The sequence below is a fragment of the Clytia hemisphaerica genome, unplaced genomic scaffold (assembly GCF_902728285.1).
Source record: "Clytia hemisphaerica strain Z4C2 unplaced genomic scaffold, Clytia hemisphaerica genome assembly, whole genome shotgun sequence".
Taxonomy (NCBI): Eukaryota; Metazoa; Cnidaria; class Hydrozoa; order Leptothecata; family Clytiidae; genus Clytia; species Clytia hemisphaerica.
In genome coordinates, this window is record NW_027104353.1 from 1,196,083 (window position 1) to 1,217,678 (window position 21,596).

At 34.6% G+C, this 21,596-nt stretch overlaps 2 protein-coding genes across 2 annotated transcripts; one reads left to right on the plus strand and one right to left on the minus strand.

The window, feature by feature from the left end:
* Positions 1-10,836: 10,836 nt before the first annotated feature.
* Positions 10,837-20,636, minus strand: LOC136818045 (solute carrier family 15 member 4-like). Its single transcript, XM_067074406.1, has 5 exons — positions 19,798-20,636; positions 19,399-19,576; positions 17,948-18,173; positions 17,451-17,618; positions 10,837-11,838 (listed from the first exon to the last, which is right to left on the minus strand). The coding sequence occupies exons 1-5, from the start codon at positions 20,616-20,618 to the stop codon at positions 11,540-11,542; spliced, it is 1,692 nt and encodes a 563-aa protein (XP_066930507.1). The 5' UTR covers positions 20,619-20,636; the 3' UTR covers positions 10,837-11,539.
* LOC136818066 (endosomal/lysosomal proton channel TMEM175-like) lies at positions 13,190-16,148 on the plus strand. Its single transcript, XM_067074428.1, has 2 exons — positions 13,190-13,383; positions 14,127-16,148. The coding sequence occupies exon 2, from the start codon at positions 14,139-14,141 to the stop codon at positions 15,921-15,923; it is 1,785 nt and encodes a 594-aa protein (XP_066930529.1). The 5' UTR covers positions 13,190-13,383; positions 14,127-14,138; the 3' UTR covers positions 15,924-16,148.
* Positions 20,637-21,596: the final 960 nt, after the last annotated feature.

Consider the following 21,596-nt stretch of genomic DNA (forward strand, 5'->3'; position numbering starts at 1 on the left):
TATATTTTACTTTTAGGTGGAATCACATAGCACTATGATGAAATCCCTACAACGTGACTCACAGAAAAAAAGAACAGAAAGTTAAGCCCTCAAAATTATGTGCAAGAAGCCTTCCCAGCTGACACATAACGTTGTTTCAAAATTCATCTAACGTTATATTGACGTTGTGAACAATAGAGGAACGTTGAAAAAACGTTGTGGGCCAGTTGGGTTGCAAAGCTTGATTCGTCTTGTTCACTGTTTTTTAATAAGAACATCAAAAATTTTTGTAGCCTCTGGATGTTCTTAACTTGTTCTTGTTTTCACAATTTTGTGAATATTTTTTTTTCAACTCTTCTAAGAAATCGGGTGTCTGAGTCCGCAAAGCCTTATGATGGTCTTAACTTGTTCTTAATATTTTGGTCATCGAGGCATTATGTTATATAGTTTGTTCTCATAAAGAAGTAACCTGTGATAGAATAGGTTAGTATGATATTCAACCATGAATGTAGCCCTGAAGATCCATTCATTTCAATACAAGTTTATGATAATACATAATACTTTTCTTAAGATTTTAAATTTCTAGAACTTCCATCAATAAAAGAAAAACCAGTAAAACCCCTAAATCAATTCACACAAATTTTACATTACACCTTTTATAAACGAAACAAAGAAACCTGCAATTTCACATGCCACCTTCGTTCAATGTTTTAACCATTCAATGAATTAACAGCGTAAAATATTTTCACATTAAAGTTCTGTGAAAGATAACCATCTCATTATCATTAAAGATGTGATTACACTTAATTGTAACAAGCCATCATCATTAGTGAAAAATCATCATTCAGCCCTTTCAAAATACCCGCCCTGTGAAATCTCAAAGAGCGTTAATGATTAAGTGTTTCAGGTTAGAACGGAAATAAGACTTTATTAGCGGCTTATCACAAGAAAGAAAATCGAAATGCTTGGCAACTATAGCATTAATAAATGATAGGCTTGAAAAGGCCAGGCGAGACCAATACTTCGCATAGGGAAATAAAAAATACACTCTTTTTTAAAAAAAGTTTACTTATTGAGACTAGGTTTTTCTTATTATTTTTGGCACTTTGAGCCTCAAATTGTTCATATCTTGTTCTTATTTTTAGGTTAATTTAGGTATTCTAAGACGCTACTTTAACTCTTAAATGATTGCTTGAAACTCCAGAAATCCTAGGTTTTATTCTTAAATTGTTCTTAGATTTCAGAGTTTTTGAGCCTCACATACAAAAAGAGTGTAGTCCTTGCTGGAAAGTAAGCTGAGAACTGGCAATGACAATTTCAATGACTTTTATTCCATTTACACGTTTTTTATAAGGACAAACTATATAAAAATATAAGGCTCCGGTGGCCAAACTCTTAAGAACATTTTAAAGCTTTGTGGGCTCTAAAGCACCTGTTTTTTTAGGAAAATGGGCAAAAATTCGAGAAATACTCAAAAATGTTGAAAAAAATAACATGTTAAGAACATTTTTAGGCTTGAGACCCGAAAAGTTAAGAACATCTGAGACTTCAAAATTTTTTGGATGTTCTTATAAAAAAAGTGTATTCTTGCAAATATGACATCACGACCAAAGATCCCCCTCCCTATTATGCAGATATACAGAGTGTCATCAACATTGGGACATTGTTTAGCATGGCATACCAACAGGCTGAAAGTAAATGATGCATTACCACAAATTTCATTGAATCCATTCAGAAGATCTGTTTAAATCGTTGATAACGAATTTATATACAAATAAACGTGTTAAAAATTCTCCAAAACTTGATAAGATGAAATGGAATAAATTCAATATGGCTGACAAGTAAACGATACAGTAAATACAGTAAAGTTTCTTTCATTCGAACTTCTATAATTCGAACAAGTTTTCTTGTCCCTTTATTTAACCCTTATAATAATATACCTTACTCCATAACTCCAAATTTCCTTAAAACTCCAACAAATTTGTGTTTCCCGTGCGTGTTAGAGTTATAGAGACTCAACTGCAGTTTCTTTCCTTTAAAGTCATCCTCGCAGATAGATGATCAAAAAGATAAAAGCAATTCTCCTCTGGTCGGCTCAAAGCATAATATAAGGAGGTCAAGCTCTACACACCACACACATACAAACATTGCAATTACTTCATATTGTTTTTGTATAGAAAGTGATAGATCTAGAACCCCATAAAAAATATAATATTCTTTATAAGAACCAGTAAATTTTTGTTGAGGCTCAATGTTCTCAACCTGCTCTTGTGTCTAGGATAAAATTCAGGTATTTTGGGTTTTTAACCCTATTTTTATTACTTTGACTAACAACCATGGCTCAGCTTAAATTGTTCTTATTTTTTTACCATGCTGAGCCTCGTCGTTTTATAGAATTGTTCTCATAAAAGAATGTATTCTCATTTTTTGATATTGTCAATGCTTGGTATAATGGTGGCATCTGAAGAATCTATATCATAGGTAACTAAGTGAGAAAAATCGATCTGAATTTCAACTCTTTCGAAGTTCGCAGTGGGAGGGGAAGGCGGGGTAGTTAACTCCTCCAGATAATTAGCTAATTGTTAGGTATGAAAGTGAGGCACTGCAATTTTCTTTTCTTAGTTTTCCGTCTAACTTGAGTAGGGTCACTTCATCCACACCATGTCACGCTTTTTATAAGCTTGGATACCAAAATAGAGGCCTAGAAGTGCCTACCAGCGATGAAATATACGTTACAAGTACGACAGTGTTACGTCACAAGTACGACAGTGTTACGTCAAAAGTACGACGGTGTTACGTCACAAATTACGTTGCAATTACTACCTTGCTTCATTTAAAATCACTAATGAAGCTTTTTCGCTCTTAACAAATGAACTCTAAACAAGCAAGCATATTGTTTTATTTCAGAGAAAAAGCGAAATAAGTTATATCCTGACCTGTCCTGACACCCCTAACGATTCTTTTAAACGGTTTGAGATGGTATCCTTGTAATGGGTAAACTCGTGAACGTTTTTAAACGTTTTCAGATAATCGATAAATGATGATTTGAAGTAGACACTATAATATTGTTGTTCAAATGAGGAAGTGGATGTGATTTGGGTTTTACAACATATCAAACAACAACAGGGTTTATTTAGAAACAAAATAATGTTATTGATCCAAATTGACGTAAATATTGATTCAAATCCCGTAGACGGCTACAAAGTGGTCTAGTTTGGGCCTTAATCTTATAAACAGAGACTTACTAAGGCTCTGGCTAGACCACTTAATTCTAGGCTTCCTTTAGACAAGAGATTTCAGTTCAAAGAACGCGCCAGTCTTTTTTTCAACAAGAACTCAATGGTATCGTACAAGTGATGTGACAAGGTGACAAGGTACAAGTCTATAAAAGGTTCGAATTACTAAGCGCATTTTAAAAGGTGTTTGCCTCGACAACAAGTGTTGCTTTGAAAGAGAGGAAACTTGTCGAAAAGGCAGTAAACCCTCGCAAGAGCAGTAAAAGCCATAGTACTAAAATCAGCCACTAAGGTTAATCGAAAAGATGAAACATAAGTCATAAGGGTTAAATTAATTGGGAATGTCTAGGATTGTCAGCAATACAGTTGACGCTCTCTAATTCGACGTTCTCCTGTTTGATACGTTCCATTATTCGATAATATTGAAAACCACCTTCAACAAGAAACTCTCCTAAACGAACCTCTACGATTCGACACGATCCCATAATAGATCAAAATTCATTTCCTCTTGAAAATCGAACACGAGAGCGTCTACTCTATGTTTAATCTTCTATCATTCCTGTCAGTGTGAGGAACTTGATATGTATAGCCAACAATGTCATTTTCTTTTACATGTATTTTGAGTGATGACTTCGCAAAATTGGGATTAATTCGATCCTAAAATACCTCCTGATTTTAGGGTATTCATGATATGCACCATTGCAATGTTTTCCACGGTCCCAACAGCTGATTGGTTGTAAGTGACATATTGACTGATTTTACGTCACCGAAAACCAATCAGCTATTGGGTCCGTGATGTAATCTCAGAAGACATTGCAATGGTTCATACCATGAATAGTATAGCCATTGTTTAAAAAGAGGTCCTTATAGATTCAGACGAGCGAGTTTTAAAGTGTGTGTGATGAGAACCCACTCTATAACTAACAATTATATAATACTTAAGATTTCAAAGCCGCATACAGTAATCTTTATGAGCATGACCTACAAAGAAATTCTCAAGATTTTTCGAAATGATACACTCACTATCAACCAGCTAATTTTCAAAATTAGAAAAATGATGAGCCTATTGAAATTGTGGCAAAATCACAGTTGAGTCTTCATAATTCGAACCTCTATAACTTCAAATATCTCCTTAACTCGAACAGCTTTTCTGGTCCCTTCAATTAACAATTCCTAATGAACCATTATCTCTACAACTCGAAATTTCCATAATTTGAACAAATTTGTGTTCCCTGTGCGTGTTCGAGAATCAATTTTCAAACTTTTTTTGGCGCTTGCTGAACAATTACTCAATTTCCAATTCATTGATTCACCCGATGAAAGGCAACCTTTTAAAGAAGTTCTGATGAAAATAAAGAAACTCGATCATTCCTACTAGGCAACCATCAAACATCATCAGATGTGCATCAAATCGATAAAGTTCATAATAACAAAAAAAAATGAAAAACGCATACCATGTATTGAAAAAAAGAATCACGTAAGTAAGTTAGAGTATCATCAGATAATTAAATGACTTGTACAAACATTGACAGAAAAGCTGACTGAAATAAATCTCCCCCCTATTTTTCTTTTTTAGCTGTTCATTGTTATTGACGCCTTTATTAAGATACAACTTCACAAATACCGGATATAAATTAAAGATGAGACAAAAAGTACAAGCTTAACACAACAAGTGTTTCTGCTTTTTGTTCGACCCGCGCTTTATCGTAATTCATAAAAGAAGTATTAGTGAAATGTGTAAACTCCGTGACAATATCAAATAGCTTTTTTCTACTAATGTATGTACCAGCAAAAAAAGAGCTGAATAAGCTTCCTTCAAATCCGTTGCAATAACAGATTAAAAGAGCTTTTAGAATCCTTCTATTTATGGAGATGGCAGATAATACGGTGATCAAGATAAGAACCAACCCTGTAAACAAGCTGACTGAGGTTTAATGCAGAGATTGCAAGACTGTAAACAAAACAACCTTTTATGGACTACAATATCCTATAAGATTAAACTTTCCATTATTAGTGTTTTTCGGGTTATCTTAACAAGTAAATTTTCCTACATAAAATTCACGGGGGAGGCGCTCAAGTAGGTATATCTCTCAGGGATACGTTATTCAGGCTTCCGAAAGTGTACTATATAAGGGTGTAAAAAGTGTTTACTGGGTACAATTTCAGAAAAATCTGACCATTTCACGGAAAAAAATACACCGCAACTAGATCATGATTTGCAGACTTTCTAACAGCAAAATATTGAAAAGTAGTTTTTAAAAGGCGTCCAGGATGTTCGAGCTTGAAAAATGGTGACACCAAACTTAAAGAACAGTCTGTACACTGTAACAAACAAGATTCCCACATATAATAAGCCTGAAATCCAATGAGCGGAATATTTGGATCAAAGACTTAAAACATCGACTTAACATATGACTTGAGCGAATCCACCTGTCTACAAGCACGAGTCAGAAAAGTCTTTCTTGATAATTCATGGATTGTATGTAGTAATCCTCTTTGTAACAAAACTCAAATAGTTCTCACAAGAAATATTTGATAATACGACAAATGATGGATAGGATTGTGAAAGAATCTTTGTTAGACAATGAGAACAGAGACTTAAAGATCTGAGGCTCTAGCATGTAAGGTTTTTTTGATAGACTTTACATTATTACGTCATTTTTCAAAATGGAACTCTCTAATAATAATAAATTTTCCTTCTCTTTGAGTAATTTGTGGCTGAATTCAAACTTGTGATCGGTACTGGCTTCCTTGGTACTAGTTTAAGAGAATCGACGGAATCTAGTGCCAGGGCCTTTTAGTTTTTAAGTAATTTAAAGACAACTTCATATAGCCAATGTTGAATAAAGCCGTCATCGGCACAAAAAAAAGGTCAAAACACTTTATGAAAATGTTGTTTTGCGGGCTAGGGAAATAGTAAACGACCTAGGCTTATATACTCCTTTCAAATGAGAAATGGAACAAAAAATAGCAATAGTATGGTTGTAAAAGAAACGGTCAATGAAAATTATGCAAGAAAAGATAGCTGTTTGCTCTCATCACCGAAAGAGATATCATAATATCATTATACAATGTTGGTGTACTCTACAGTATCACACATCATATTCTAATCAACGAATACACGTAAAAAAACTCATTTCATATTTCTCAAGCAGTTTGAAGAAAACTTCATTGATGAAACAAGAAGACAAAGATCTTGGTTAGCACTAGTAAATGATATGTTTTAATTGACAATTGTCTACAGTCAGTCGAACTCATAAACCAAATTGTAGCTAACTAAAATACTCTAGGTATTTACCCAAATAGCAAGTTTCCCGATCTTCAGCCCAACTCCATCGTCCCCGAACTTTTCAAGCTGCCCAAAGGTATTTGGAATATACGCAACAGACATTCATTATCTCAAATGCAGAAAATATAACTAAACCATCGATCGCAAATACATGTTTATCAGAAGAATTATCCAGTAAGGTCATCTACAATATACTGTATTCCATTTTTACGCCACTATCCCAGCCGGCACAATACGTTTTTTCAACGTTTCTCAAATGTTCACAACGTCAATATAACGTTAGTTGAACGTTGAAAAAACGTTATGTGTCAGCTGGGATTGCAATGCGAAACGAAATTATACTATTTTTATATGGAAAAAAACGATCGAAGAAAAGAACACCCAGTCAACAATACATTGATGAATCCTTTACAAAACCAAGAGAAACCGAAGATTAGATTACCCCTGTTACACAATACCTTGTAAGAGAAAATACAAAACATCTAATAAACACTTGTAATTAAGCAGAAATTATGGACTGCGTTCATAATACAGTCTAAAAATATGTCACGTAATACGAAAAAAAAGAATCTATAACATGAAACAGCTATCAATCCAACAAATGAATTCAAAATGGAAATCAATTTTCTATCTCATACCCACCGCAAGCATGAACACATTCATCAATGTCTCAAAATAGCTAAAACCTGAATTTATAAAAAACAACACAAAATTATGCCAAACCAAAATGACGAAAACTGAGTGATTTATTGGAGTCACTGTTTAAATGGCTTGTAATTAATTTCTGGTTAATGATATTGCAGCAGACAGCTGATTAATTTTCAAACTATTTTACTTGCAGCATATTTTGCTAAGTGGTAAATCACAGGGTTTAGACTGTGATGCAAAATACATCTAATTCGCATTAGATTATTATTGAATGATTCAACTTGACAAGACAAAGTACCAACCTTCATCCGAACCTTTTACAGAGTAATAAATTTATTAAAAATGTTAGTAAATTTAGGCCAAAATCTACCCTTTCGGTGCATTTTCTTGAAGGTTTTTGTCCACTTGAAGGCAAAAAAAATGATTAGAATTTCCAAAGTCTTTACCATAGAAACTTCGTTTTTTCTCACCTTTTACACCTTTAGAGTCAATTTCTCCTCATTTTTTTTATTTCGACCCTTAAAGTGCACTTTGACCTACACTATTACCCCTCCCAGCCGTTTAAATAGATATAATTACCCTAAAATTCCTTGAAAAGGTCAACTTTGCCCCAATATTTATATGAAGAAACACGTCCCGAAGTACCGTAGAAAGTGTGCGAAAAACGCAGAGGTCCACCAACAAAAATTATTTTTCTAATCAAAGCATTTTATGAAATTGAATATTAAAGTAAGTAGATGGTCGGGGGGGCACTGGGTTTGCGGACTGACGGTATGTGCGGGCCAAAAATTGGCTTTTAAAATTGCACCCTTACAGTGCAGCAAAAATCAGTGAAAATCATACCCTTAGAGTGCATTTTCCCCCAAATTTTCGATCCCTTTCGTGCAAAAAATGGTCAAAATTCTAGCATTTTTGGTCAAAATATCTAGATTTTTCAAGAATTTTCTGAAATTTCTACCCTTACAGTGCATCTCTAGTTTTTCCGACCCTTACAGTGCATTTGAGGTGCCTTGAAAAAGACACCCTTAGTGCCCGCACATACCCGTCGGTCCTTTTGCCCAGCTGCCCCCCCCGGGATGGTCGAGGATGCCAAATTTGATATTTTTAACGAGCTTGTAATTAAATAAGCTATTTCCGTTTGACCATTATACTTTGAGGCACAGGAAAGAATTTGACCAACGCAACGAACGAGGAAAGTGAAAAATGTTTGCAAATATCATAATGTTTGTTACAGGGTAAATATTGAGACATAGAACCATTAATATATCCTCATGTAAACAGGAGCCCGTCCTGTATTGTTTTATAATCTGATATATACAGGATGGGTTCGAGCTGTGAGGCAGATTTGCCTCAAAAAACTTACAGTGGGAAAATCGAAATTTAGCGCTATCCTCACTTACTAAAATAAAAACCAAATTTCAGAACTTGCGTTTTTTCTAAGAAAGTGTGACCAGTGAAAGAAAAACAAAATTTGATTGGCTGTGTTTTCAACCGTCATTAGGATTTGGGAAATTCAAACTCTCAGCCTAAACCATGCTATTTATTTCGCCATCAGTATATAAAAAAAGAAGTGATCATAGCATGGATCGCCAGGCTAACCCTCATGTTGAAGAGGTTTTTTTTGGTAATTTCAAATTCCTTCGACTTTTGCAAAAATTTTAGAGACGTCCTCTGAATTAGCCTTATATCAAGAGACCCCACCTGCAGCAGTTGTCGTAAAATTATTTGTATACATATACAATTGCTTGTATACATTAAAGCCAAATACCACACGGATAATTCCTACCTTGATTTTGTCAGCTTCACTATCCATCAGATATATATCCAAAAGTCGAATACATTCAAAAAATCAGTTTTGTTTGTGTTTCTCCTTCATATTGTGGGTTGTAATTCATTTGGCTGGTCAACCTTCATCCGAATGCAATAAGCTGTCAATCCCTCCATCACGGATTCTAAAAAATAGAGCAATGAGTTACACGTTTTTTATAGAACATCCAAAATTTTTGAAGTCTTCGGATAATATATCCATGAAGGTTCAAACTTAAACCAAAACACAGGCAACAACTTTCAATAAGCGGAGGAGAGCATAAAGTCTATTTTTGTTGACTCGACGCGAATAGGGTGTCAATATATTTAGGTCTTAAAAATTACGAAAGGTATCACACTACATATAAATCATCATGAGGAGCCAACATTTTTGAAACAATTCAGTGTTTTCAAACATAAATCCGACAATTCCGTTACATCCTGACAGTCTGCTGCCTAAGAAAAAAAGACTTTTAAAATAGCGTAGCCTTTTTCCGATGTTTAGTTTCGATTTGAAATGAATGAATTTTTCCTTTTGTAGGAACCAGTCAGTAAACTTTTGCTAAGAATCAGCTGTTCTTATTTTTTAAGCATTTTAAGCATCGAATTGTTTCATTCTGTTCTTAATTTCGCGGAAAATTTCAGGGATCTTTAATTTTTATTCCCATTTTGAGAGGTAAACTCTTTTTTAGGGCTCTTAATTTATTAAAAAAATTATCTATTCCAGTATATATACCGCGTGCACTCTGGTATGCATATTTATTTAATGATTATATGACGTAAGTTTGGCGTCTTAGTGAAACTAGTTCTATAAAAAATTAAGAAATTGAATCATACCTCATTTTCTCCCAGAATGCCATGCCAAAGATGGAATTGGTTACCAATAGTGATAATAAATGATTGTTATTTTTATTACTTTTCTAAAAAAAGATATTACGAAATTGTTTATTGAAGAACTCTAGTTTGTTTTACAAACTATTCATTTTGCTGGTCTTGAAGGGACATTAAAGTAGTAAAGTGTAAACATTACTCGAACAACGTGTCATTAAAGAGAACAATTAAAATCACGTGTCCAAAACGAACTTGTAAAACAATTCAGCAATCAAAATTAGCCATATTTGGTTTGATTTTTTATTTTGACATGTGACATTTGTTTTGATTTTGTATCCACTGCATACAGTTTGTTTACAAGTTTCGCAAGTACTGTTATGTCCCTTTAATATAAAGTCTAATCCAAAAAACTTGGCAGTCATTACTTTTTAACATTACTCTTGAGGGGAAAAAAATATAATTGGAAATTAGTACCTAGTTGGAAAGATAATTTCAATTTAGAGAATTTTGAAACTTTAAACCTCGCTGATCTTAAATATATTCCTGATCTCTTTTGGATCAAAAGTTATGGCCCTTTGTAATAGGTCCGCCCATTTGGACCTTTTTTGGAAGCCTGTAACTTTTGATCCATAAAGGTATGAAAAATCCGAAGACGTTTTTGAAATTACCGATATTGAAAATTCTAGCAAAGTATAATATCTCAACATTCAGAAAAAAATATTGACTTTTACCATCTTGATTTTTCAAATTTTAAAAAAATTATATAAAAATACGCTGAAAATTATCTTCTCAATAAGGTATTAACTTATTTTTTTTTGGAACATAATTTGATAATGAAAAAGAACAGATAAGTTAGAGTCACCTTTATATAAATAATCCCTATTTTTTCAAGTCTTTGTCCAAAAGTTTTCTTGAGGACCATCAAAGGGATCATTATGGGCTAACTCAGTACACATCCCGAGCTCTCTTTCTGATAGAAGAAAATTATAAAAAAACTAGCCATTTAAGTTAAGTCTAACCCAATAAAACGAGTTAAAGTTATAAGTACGTTTATTTGATCTGAAAATAATATGCTCATAAATTCTTTCAACAGGTTTTTAAATACTATAAATGTTTTGTTATATGGTTCAAATTCACAAAGATAAATGTGGGTAAATTTTTCGGTATATATGTTTTAAAATTCAAAATTCTCTATAAATGGTTAGCTTTTTTACATAAAATCAAATTAAATAATGTACATTATAAATTCGAAAAGTTATAAATAAAAAGACGACAAAATTTTGTAAATAATCTAAGTGCGACTATAGAAATACCAACTAGAAACGAAAACGTTAGAAAAGTTGAAATTTGTGAAAAATGCACCTCGCGGGCTGAAATTTGCTTGTGATTATCCCAACCGATACCACACAAGTTCATTGAGTTTTAATACAGAATACAGTTAGCCTAGCCTTTAAAGTCCTCTTTTCAATGGAAGGGAGTAGGGTAACTTCCGAACCAAGTGGATCGAAAAATAGAACTCAGTAACAGTTATTACAAGTCCAATTCACTGAGCATTGGAGGCAGTTTCTCAATTCAGTCCAAGCAAAATATTTTGATCGTAGGCAAAATTCTATCACTTCAATGACTTCTTTACGGGTAACACTTTCAAAAAAACTCCGATCAAAGATGGCTGATATAGCTTGGCCCAGGGTTTATAAAGGTCAGTGGTCCAATTTCATTAAAAATCTAAAACCTAAATTCCTTTGGCAGCTCATAATAAACTTGTGGACCGTAAATCATTGATTCTTGCTTTCGGGATACCAGGTTTTTTGTCAAATTCCAATTTCCATATGACCATTAAGAAGAAGAATAAACTCAAACCACAACAACCAGCCATGACCAGGAAGAAGACCACCATTTTATGTGAGTCGTCTACACCAATCTGTGGAAACCAACCAGCTTGCATAATGATGAACGAAATAAAATGACCACAAGCGATTGTAAAGTAGTATAAACTACTCGTTGCTTTGAGTAAGAGCCCTTTGCATAGACGATTGGATATACTCAATCCTAAAAAAGAGAAGGAGGCATATATCTTTTTTTATAAATGCCACGCCTAAGTTACGGGTTATCCTTCAGGTATAAATGATACTTCTTGTGAGAAATTTCAAGTTTTTGTGAGGGATTTTTAAAAAATCAAACAAAGTAGAGAAGTAAAAAAGTCGTGAGATGACAGCTGACTCGCAGATATCACAGCCCCCCCCCCCAGCGGTTTATGTGAATGCGTGGATGGACTTTTTCACTTGCGTGAATGCGTGAATTTGGAAAAAATATTGCGTGTTTGTGTGATTTGAAGGTTCGCTTGAGAGCGTTTTCTCAAGACCGCAACTGACTCTGTTGGTATCTCTGTTTATTGTCTTGTTTCTATTTATTCCTTTTTCTTGTGTTTTGTATCTGTGTACCTATGTGAAAGAGATTGTTTCACTTGTGTATGTTCGTCAAAAATGATTGAATGGGCTTTTCCAGAAAAAAATCGTGCACCCCCTGTTGAGGAGGTCCCTTTCCGTTCCAAGGGGGTAAGGTTTGAAATGCAGTGGAATTCTATAAGGGTAGACGAAAATCCGTCAAAAATAAGCGGAATTCCAAGGGGGTAATGATTGAAAATTTGTAAAAATTCGGAATTCCAGAGGGGTATGATCCTAAAATTGCCTGGAATTCCAAGGGGGTAGGTCCTCAACAAGGGGTGCACGGTTTTTTTCTGGAAAAGCTCAATTGATGTTCTTAGTTGTTTACCAAGAAGATTTTTCTAACTTTCTTTAAAAATGAAATGCATCCTGTGAAATTAGCATTTGACTAATAATTTCTTTTAGCTCCTACTAATATTACGGTGAATGGGTTTAGTTTTCGTGCTCTAAAATTTACAATTCGGTCAATACTGTTATTTAAATAAACAAAAGTTTAGACAGAATGAAGAAGATTGGTAACGACTTAACCATTACTTCATATTTCGGAAGATGAAACTTTCCATACTTTATTACTAGTTAAATGTTTTTATTAAAAACTTTCATCTTCTTCATAATGTTTGAAACTTATTAAATACAGACTTTCTCAATATTGAAATTCTGTCTTAAAATTTAGAGAAGATATTTCAGGATATTTAAGTAAATCTTCTAGAAGGTTTTTCTGTTTGTTTTGATGATATTATTTCAGTCATTGGAATCAGATAACACTACAACTGACACCTTAATTGTAAACAGTGCATTGACTGTGCAAACAACAAATTTGATACCAAAATTACACGTCAAAACTTTATTGAGTAATTTGGTCTCGATTATTCTTGCAAGCTTCAATGGTAAACTAGACTAAATAGAGGCAAGACCTATTTACTTTAAGACCAAGAGTATTTATTACTTTGTTAATCACTTGTATAAATCCCTTTTCTTGAAGAGCTTAAGCAAATAACAAAATTCGATGTTTGGATATAAAATAAAACAGTGAATGCATGTATTTTATAGAGAATAAGATCTGCAAAGACCAAATACTAGGCAAGATATTACCGAATCAATGAAAAAGAGAGGTTGAAAAAAGAACTTGAGAAGAGAGAAAATTCTGAAGGTAAGAAAGGTTTCATTTAAGACCCGGGGGGGGCACTGGGTTTGCGGACTGACGGTATGTGCGGGCCAAAAATTGGCTTTTAAAATTGCACCCTTACAGTGCAGCAAAAATCGGTGAAAATCATACCCTTAGAGTGCATTTTCCCCAAAATTTTCTATCCTTTTCGTGCGAAAAATGGTCAAAATTCTAGCATTTTTGGTCAAAATATCTAGATTTTTCAAAAATTTTCTGAAATTTCTACCCTTACAGCGCAGGCGGCAAAAAACCCACCCTTACAGTGCATTTCGGATGCCTTGAAAAATACACCCTTAGTGCCCGCACATACCCGTCAGTCATTTTGCTTGGCTGCCCCCCCCGGGATTTAAGATAAAGCTTTATTGTAATAGAACAGAACATACTTCACAAGTCTGATTGATTTAGTGCTCGGTCCAGGCTCTTTCAAAGAAATTATAAATGAAAAGTACGAGTACACGTTTTTTTATACAACATTAAAAAATTTTGAAGCCTTGGATTTTTGAGTTTTAAGCCTAAAAATATTCTCAACATGTTCTTATTTTTACCATTTTGTGAGCATTTTTTGTCCATTTTCTTAAGAAATTGGCCATTTTAGAGTCTTAAGTCTTAAAATGTTCTTTAACTTGTTCTCAACATTTTGGCCATCGAAGCCTCATGTTCTTATATAGTTTGTTCTTAATAATAAAAATCGTGTATGAGAGAAGAAATGTTCGTTTTCTTTTTGATAGGAGAGACCACTAATGACCATGGGTGAAGTGAATCCTTCTTTCGACCATGCTGATGAAGAGCACCACCACAGACAAGGAACATCCAAACATGCTGATTTCAAGCATCTTCAGGAGCATTACGATGAAATCACCGACACTAAACTCCCTGAAAATCTACACCGTGGTGACATCACAACTGTTAACCGTTTCCTTGGTTACCATGATGCAATGATGGCTACCTGTGGAACATTCTTAGTGTTACCATTACGTAATCTAAAGAATATGGTGAAAACGGGTGAATACGATGATTTGAAGAAGAAACATGCGTTACCACACGATCCTATAGTTGTTGATGATTTAGCAGGCTACTTATATGCAATGCGTTCCGAATTCATCATGTTTTTCCTTGGTTTCCTCATCATCTGCAACATATGGGAAACAAACATCATCCGTACAAACGTCATAAAACGATTCGATGACTTCATGGTTCTGCTTGGACTCTTCCAAATGGCAGCTATTGTTGTGTTGCCTTTCTCGATCGCGTTGAACGGTGCTTACCCTAAAGAAGATATCACTATTGCTATAACAACCATTGTTTTGATTATCATTAATATCTTCGAGCTTATCATGATCCTTTATGGATTCTATTGTCCACGCTTGTTGAATATGGCTATGAAGGACTGGAGTAATAAGGAAGTTAGAAATTTCATGCTCATCTTGTGTATAAAGCCAATCGTTGAAATCATCATCATTGGAATAGCTGGAGCGTTCACCTTTTTGAATTACCGAATCTCATGGGTTCTTCTCTTCATGCTTGTTGTTGGGCCTTTGTTTCGTAAGCTCGGGTTCTACCTTCGCCGTAAAAATGCTGGTGAAAATAAAACACAGAGATGTCGTTTCTTTTCTTTCTACACTAAAGGTCAAATTAGTCGTGAAAGGGTTGAAGCAATGTCTGATGCAGCGATCGCCATTATTGCTTGTGTTTTGATTCTTGACATCACAGTTGAGGAATTCCCTACAAAACACGCTGTTCATGAACAAGGCTTGGTGGCTGTTTTATCGCACATGTTAAGCGAGTTCAGAGTTTTCTTCGGAGCATATATGGGCGTAACATCGTTGTGGTATGTCAACCATACTGTTTTACACCTGTTCCACACCATTGATATAGGAGCATTGTATTTGCAAAAAATCTTCTTGGCCTTTCTGTGCTTTCTACCTATTACTAACAATATGGTGGTTAAGCATGGTGCTGGGAAAACTACGGAAGCCGAACGCCAGCTTACAGTTCGATGGGTTGGTGGAATCTTTCTCGCAGCCGGTCTGACACAACTTTTGATGGTCATCTGGGGATATTATCGACGAGACAAATTACTTCATCGTTGGGCAACTTGCACTGATAACAACCACAAAAATGAGATGAATCTAATACAGTTCAGATACGTTCGATTCAAAATCGCTGTCATCCCTTTCTTTTCACTTATCGGAATCTTCGGTTCGTTTGCACCCGGAGATATATCGTATTACATTCTCACTGTGTGTGTTACGTGTGTGATGGTCACCTTTCTGCTCCTGAAATTTGTTTTTATGAATCACATCAACAAACCAGCCATCCTTTTCACCCATGATAACGGCAAAATGACAACAAGACAGAAATCCGTCGATGAGATCGAGTTACGTAAAGAAATGAAAGCGGAAATAGCGGATGGGAAAGTGTACGACAACGAAAAGGAAATGGAAAGGAAGATGATCGCGGAAGCGGAAAAGAGGGAAATTGAAGAAGAAATGAAAGATGAAAAGGAGGAAGAGGCGCTGAATTAAAGGCAAACCATAGATGAAGAAACCCAACAAAAGATTGCAATATGAAGACGTTTAAATATTTACTAGTGGAGTTCGATTTCAAATATAATTAAAATTGTTATTGTTTGTTTAGTTGTCATACTTAGACCATTGTGTAAATAAGTTATTTTAAAAATTTTGATAACATCATCACTTCCATTTTTTATTTTCAATAATCATTTAAAATGAAGAAAATCGACATAGTCCATTTTATACTTTTTCCTCTACTACTCCTCTATTTTTTGTCTCCCGAATAAACGGGGGGTCCGAATAAGCAGGGGGTAGGAAAATTTTCAAAATTCCAATAAGCGGGGGGGGGGGGGTGGAATAAGAGGTGGGTAATTTGAAGACAGAATTTTTTTTAACTGATATCAATTTCAACAACAAAAAAAGAAACTTTAGCAAATGAACACGTAAAATAAGAACCAATAGGGTACTAGCAAAAAGGAAAATTCTAACAAGTTTAAGGTCTATCTACACTGAAATAAAGTATTGAATTATTCGAATTTAATTAGCGGGGGGGGTCTTAATAAGAGCGGGGGGATGAATTTTTTTCTTTTGACAATTAGCGGGGGGACGTCTATTTGGGAGATAAGAGTAGACACGCACTGCAAAATTTTTTCAAAAATTCTCGAACAAGAATTTTTATCATCTAAAGATGTGGTACCAAGCTTGCAAAAAGTTGGGGGGGGGTGGGATGAAAAAAACGATTGGTCAACTCCATAAGTAGTTGGCGGCTATTTATAGTTTCAATTCAAACAATTCAAATTTCTAGTTTTGAACTTTTATAACAGTTCTATAACTTTTTTCTTAAATTGCGCCCCGTAACCAATCCTTAGAAACAATGCTCTATCTAGAGATCGAGTTATCGTACATATTCAAGTCATGGAAAATCTAGCAACTGCATTAAGATCAAATTTTGAATTCTTAAAAATCACAATAGCAACAGCTAAAGTCTGTCTCGATAGAATCTGCAACGGAGACAAAAAAAAAGGTTATAACTTTGATAAATAAGTGATAGAATTTTTGTTTTGTGCTCGTTGAAAAGATAATCAGCGATAGGATATCATCATGAAGATAAATTTCAAATTGGTCAGAAATTGAAGAAAAAAAAATCGAGCAATAATTATCATTTCATAATAGTGATTCTTCTTGTCTTTTTTTTGTCTCCTCTATATATAAGTAAGTAAGTAAGTCTGCGACCGCAGTCGGAGGCGACCCGAAGGCTCCTCTTTCGATAGCTATCTACCCGAAGGTGAGGGGAGGGCGCCACTCTTTCTCCCTGGATTTCTCCACTTACCCTTGATCCTTCTCTTAGTTGCTGAGCATCAAGCAGAGAGGCATCAAGTACCATTTTGGGAATCTTTGGTGTGACCCGGCTGGGGGTTGAACCCACAACCTTGCGAACCGTAGCCGGATGCTCTACCACTGTACTACGGTCGCTCTATATATATAAGTATATAATATATAAGTTTCGGACATAATTTAGCTCGAATTAATTATTGTTACCTGTCAATCCGATGAGAACCTCGCTGATGCCAAGGAAACAGAATTGCGGTACAGTCCACAAGACATGAACATCGGTGAAAGTCAGATTCTTATTTCCAATTTGATGAATGAGTTCTTCTCCTTGATTGTTTATGTCAGAAGTGTGAGCCACAAGTTCAACAAAAGCAGCTGTGGAAAAAAAAAAGATTCAAGAAATAGATAAATGACCATGTCTCCCGCTTTCGTTTGTTTTATTTATATGAAAGTAAAGTTATCGCTACCAAAAATGACAAAGCATGTTGCAAAATATCCCAACTTATCCGAATGCACACACAATCTTCCTGCTTTACATTGTGTATTCCAACGTACCTTTTATGTGAGAAATCAAGGTTTCTTAAAAGATTTATTCTAAGAAAAGGTATGTCTTTTTATTCTTAAAATTCGAACTTCTGATTTTGAACAAACTGGAAAAAAACCTTGTTGATGGTGGAAGTTTTTAAAATATAAAAACAATATACCGCAAATCATTGCTACTATTCCAAACACCATTCCTATAGAAATTTTCCAATGTGACGTGAAGATGATGCCTTTCCTTCTACAAAACGGTACAATCAACTTATCCAACACTTGAACAAAAATCAACACTGAAGCTACATGAAATAAAGCCATCCATGTTACAGGAACACGCAAGTTACCAATCTTTCGTTGCAAATGAAAATCTTGGAACATAAAGGTACCATAAACCTGAAAAATATAGTATATCATTGTTTTGCGCTCAAATTTTACTTTGTTTTTTTTCTCTTCAGTAGTATCTGTTACAGGCTTGGGCTTTTCCAGAAAAAATTTGAATACAAGGGGTACGGAGGATATAACAATTTTTGGAAATTTACAAGCAAGCAAGGATGACAAGCATTAGTTGACCCGGTGGACAATCAAAATTATCCCCAAACAGAGTAGGTTTACACCCCGGACAAGGCAAATTTTGTAGACTTTTCACTACCTTCAGACACTATATCTTCCACCCCCTCCCCCATTTACAGACATTTTCTGGGAGAGTCCCTTTTCTTTACGGCATAACAGAGGGAATCTTAGGAAAAAATTTATGAACTCAAGAAAGTGACTCATATCAGGTGACTGAATAGAAACTTTGAGCGTTTGGCTAGCTCCTGACACCATTCAAAGTCTCAGCTGAGCTCAAAGTTACCTTTGCTAGAAAGAACTTAAGAACTTTCCAGTAAGACTTTTTTTGAATGAGTTGTTTTTATCTTTTTGGTGAATCTCAATTTCAAAAGCTTCAAATCTAATAGAAAACAATTAATTGGACTGTATTCTCTTTCTAAAAATAGTAAATTTGAACTGAACCAAAAATGTTTGGTCTTTGTGCAAAATGTCAAAAGCAAAATTTCTGTCATCAGGATACCTAAGAATAAAAAGTCAACACTTCGAAGGAAGCCAGCGAATTCATTTAATATTGGGCTTTTCCAGAAAAATTTTTTACTCCCACTGTTGAGGATATTGATTTTTCGAAGTATAATACTTTATTAGTAAAGGCCCCCTGGATATCCTCTCTTATAAAGATGCTTACCCCTGGATATCTCCTCCCTTGTAGATATTCCATATCCTCAACAGGGGGGCACTGATTATTTCAGGAGATGCCCATTGACTGGAGGAATACTAGGTTTTGCGAGATGACGAGCATGTCCGAGCCAAAGTTCGAAAATCGACTATTAGAGAGACTATATCCACAAAATTTCAGCCAAAATTTGCAAATTTTAGTCCAAATTTCAAGAAGTTATGACCCTTTGAGAGAGTAGATCTTAGATTTTCGTAATTTTGGAGCCCTTACAGATAACTTTCTTTTTGTACCTCTTTATTAAGAGACTTTCGAGAGTCTCTTATGGCTCGTACATATCCGGCACCCATATAATCATCCCGCTCCGGAATATTGATTTACTGTAAGGTAACTTACTTGAGCGTTAGCAACCCAGTATGGAATGAAAGAAAGAAACAATAATGAGATTTTGAAGAATGCTTTTGTTTGATCTACAAGATTATCAGTGAAGGAGCCACCAAATGAATGTTTTGCATAATCCATCCAATGGCCAACAAAATCACGCCCCTCGTATGATTCATGGAAAGAACTGGCTCTAAAAAAGAACATGTCTCAATTTAAGAAGTTTACAGATCAAAATGTTTTGGAGCAATGCTTTTAAAGGATCTACTTTCTGTGAATTAGAAAGCTAGACACAGAATGGTTGAATCGAAAGTGTACTAAAGACTAAAGAACCGATAAGCACAAAACCTCTGCACCAAAAACTTAAATCAATGCTTTAAATCAAAATCAAAATAATGTTATTTTTTAACTGACCTTTTTCTTTGCTCCATATGTAGGTCTTTCTTTTCTTTTGCATCATCAACAATCATTTTTACCAGATAAACAACACTAGATGCATTTCGTCCATAAACTTCAAAATTATTCCAGCCACTCATAAAACATAGAAGTCCAGCTAGAAGACAAATACAACCAAGTCCATAAGCCAACTCAAATGCAGTAAACTCAACAATACCAAGCAAAAATAATATCATGATAAAAGCACCAATGTGTCCAATCCAAAATAATCGCTTCAAATAAGCACTTAGTTTCTCAGGCATAAATTTTTCATCAAATTGTAACTGTGTAAAATCACTGATGCAACTTTTGCACATTCCTTCACCTATGCATATAAAGAATAACGGGATCAAAACAAAATATTGGTACGACGCAGGACTTGATGAATCCACATGTGATGTAAAGCCAGACATACCACCAAGTCCAAACGTGTAAATAATAAATCCACCAACAATTGCATTCTGTCTACTCAGTATATACTCAATGTTCATGTTAAGAAAGCTTGCAAATAGTCCAGATGTTAATCCAAATAAATAATAAGAAGCTAAAGAGTTTTTGTAGTCTAGATCCAAGTCAGTGTATGTGAAGAGTAAAAATGAGGTAATGAAGGTAGTATGAACTGATTTCTGGAAAATATCTGCTAAGGTGATTGAAGAATAAACCAATTTTTGTTTCTTAATTTGTAATTTCTCTTGAAGCGGATTATTGATGGAATCAACACTTGGTGCAGAAATTAACAGGGGTGTTCTTTCCGTTGGTGATTGAACGAATTGTATATGTTGACTATCTCCATGATCCATTTTATGTAAGCATTTATTTCCTGTAGAAAAAGAGGCTTATTAGTGGTTTTATAGAAGGATTTTTTTGCAGCTGCATTGCCTTGATGCCCACATTTGCATTTATAGAAAAATCAAAAAAGAGGCCACATCCTTTTGCAATACCAAGAAGAATCTGACATTTTCAGTTCAATTACGTTCAAAAAATAGAGAAGAGTTAATTATATATCCAATGTTCACGATAAATAAAAGTTTTCGGACAGACAGACATACATACACACATACATACATTGTCAGATTCTAGCTCAACTGAAGTTGAGAATATGACCCATATACATGGTTTACACTAAGACAGGACTTAGTGTGGTTTTACTTGTTTTTACAGCAGTTGGACATTTTGTTTCCTGAGGTTTCTTTGGCAGATAGCTCTTTGTTATTATGGGAAGAGATTATACTTGCAAAGCTTAGTAAACAGCTGTTACTCACTTTAAGGTATTGTGGTTAAAGATTTTTGAAATTCTATGCTTCTTTGGAAAGTTTTTATCAACAATTCTTAGGAACCCTTTTGCTAAATTAGTTTTGACATTGTGATGGTATAAGGCGGATTAAACCACGTTATCTTACGTTTTCTTGGTTGCTTCGTACGTAACTGTTTTTATATATTGTAGGTAAACTTCGTTTTATGTCCACTTTATTGTATGCTTCGTCGTAAAACGTTGATGCAGGTTCGAAAATTTCTAATGATGACGAGATCCCTCTTACTTGGTCTGCTATCAATTTCGGAATAGATTAGACGGTTCCCGTTGTCACAAACGCCGGTTTAGCTTGCGCATCAAAAGCCCTTACAGGAATAAATACCTTTTATGCTTCAAATTGAATGACAGAATGTGACTTGAAATCTTCATTATAAAATTAGCTTAGTAAACAATAAAATGTCAATTATGAGAGTTTTCTCATGAAGTTTGAAGGCGATTTCAATTTAATCGAAAACGGGAACTTATT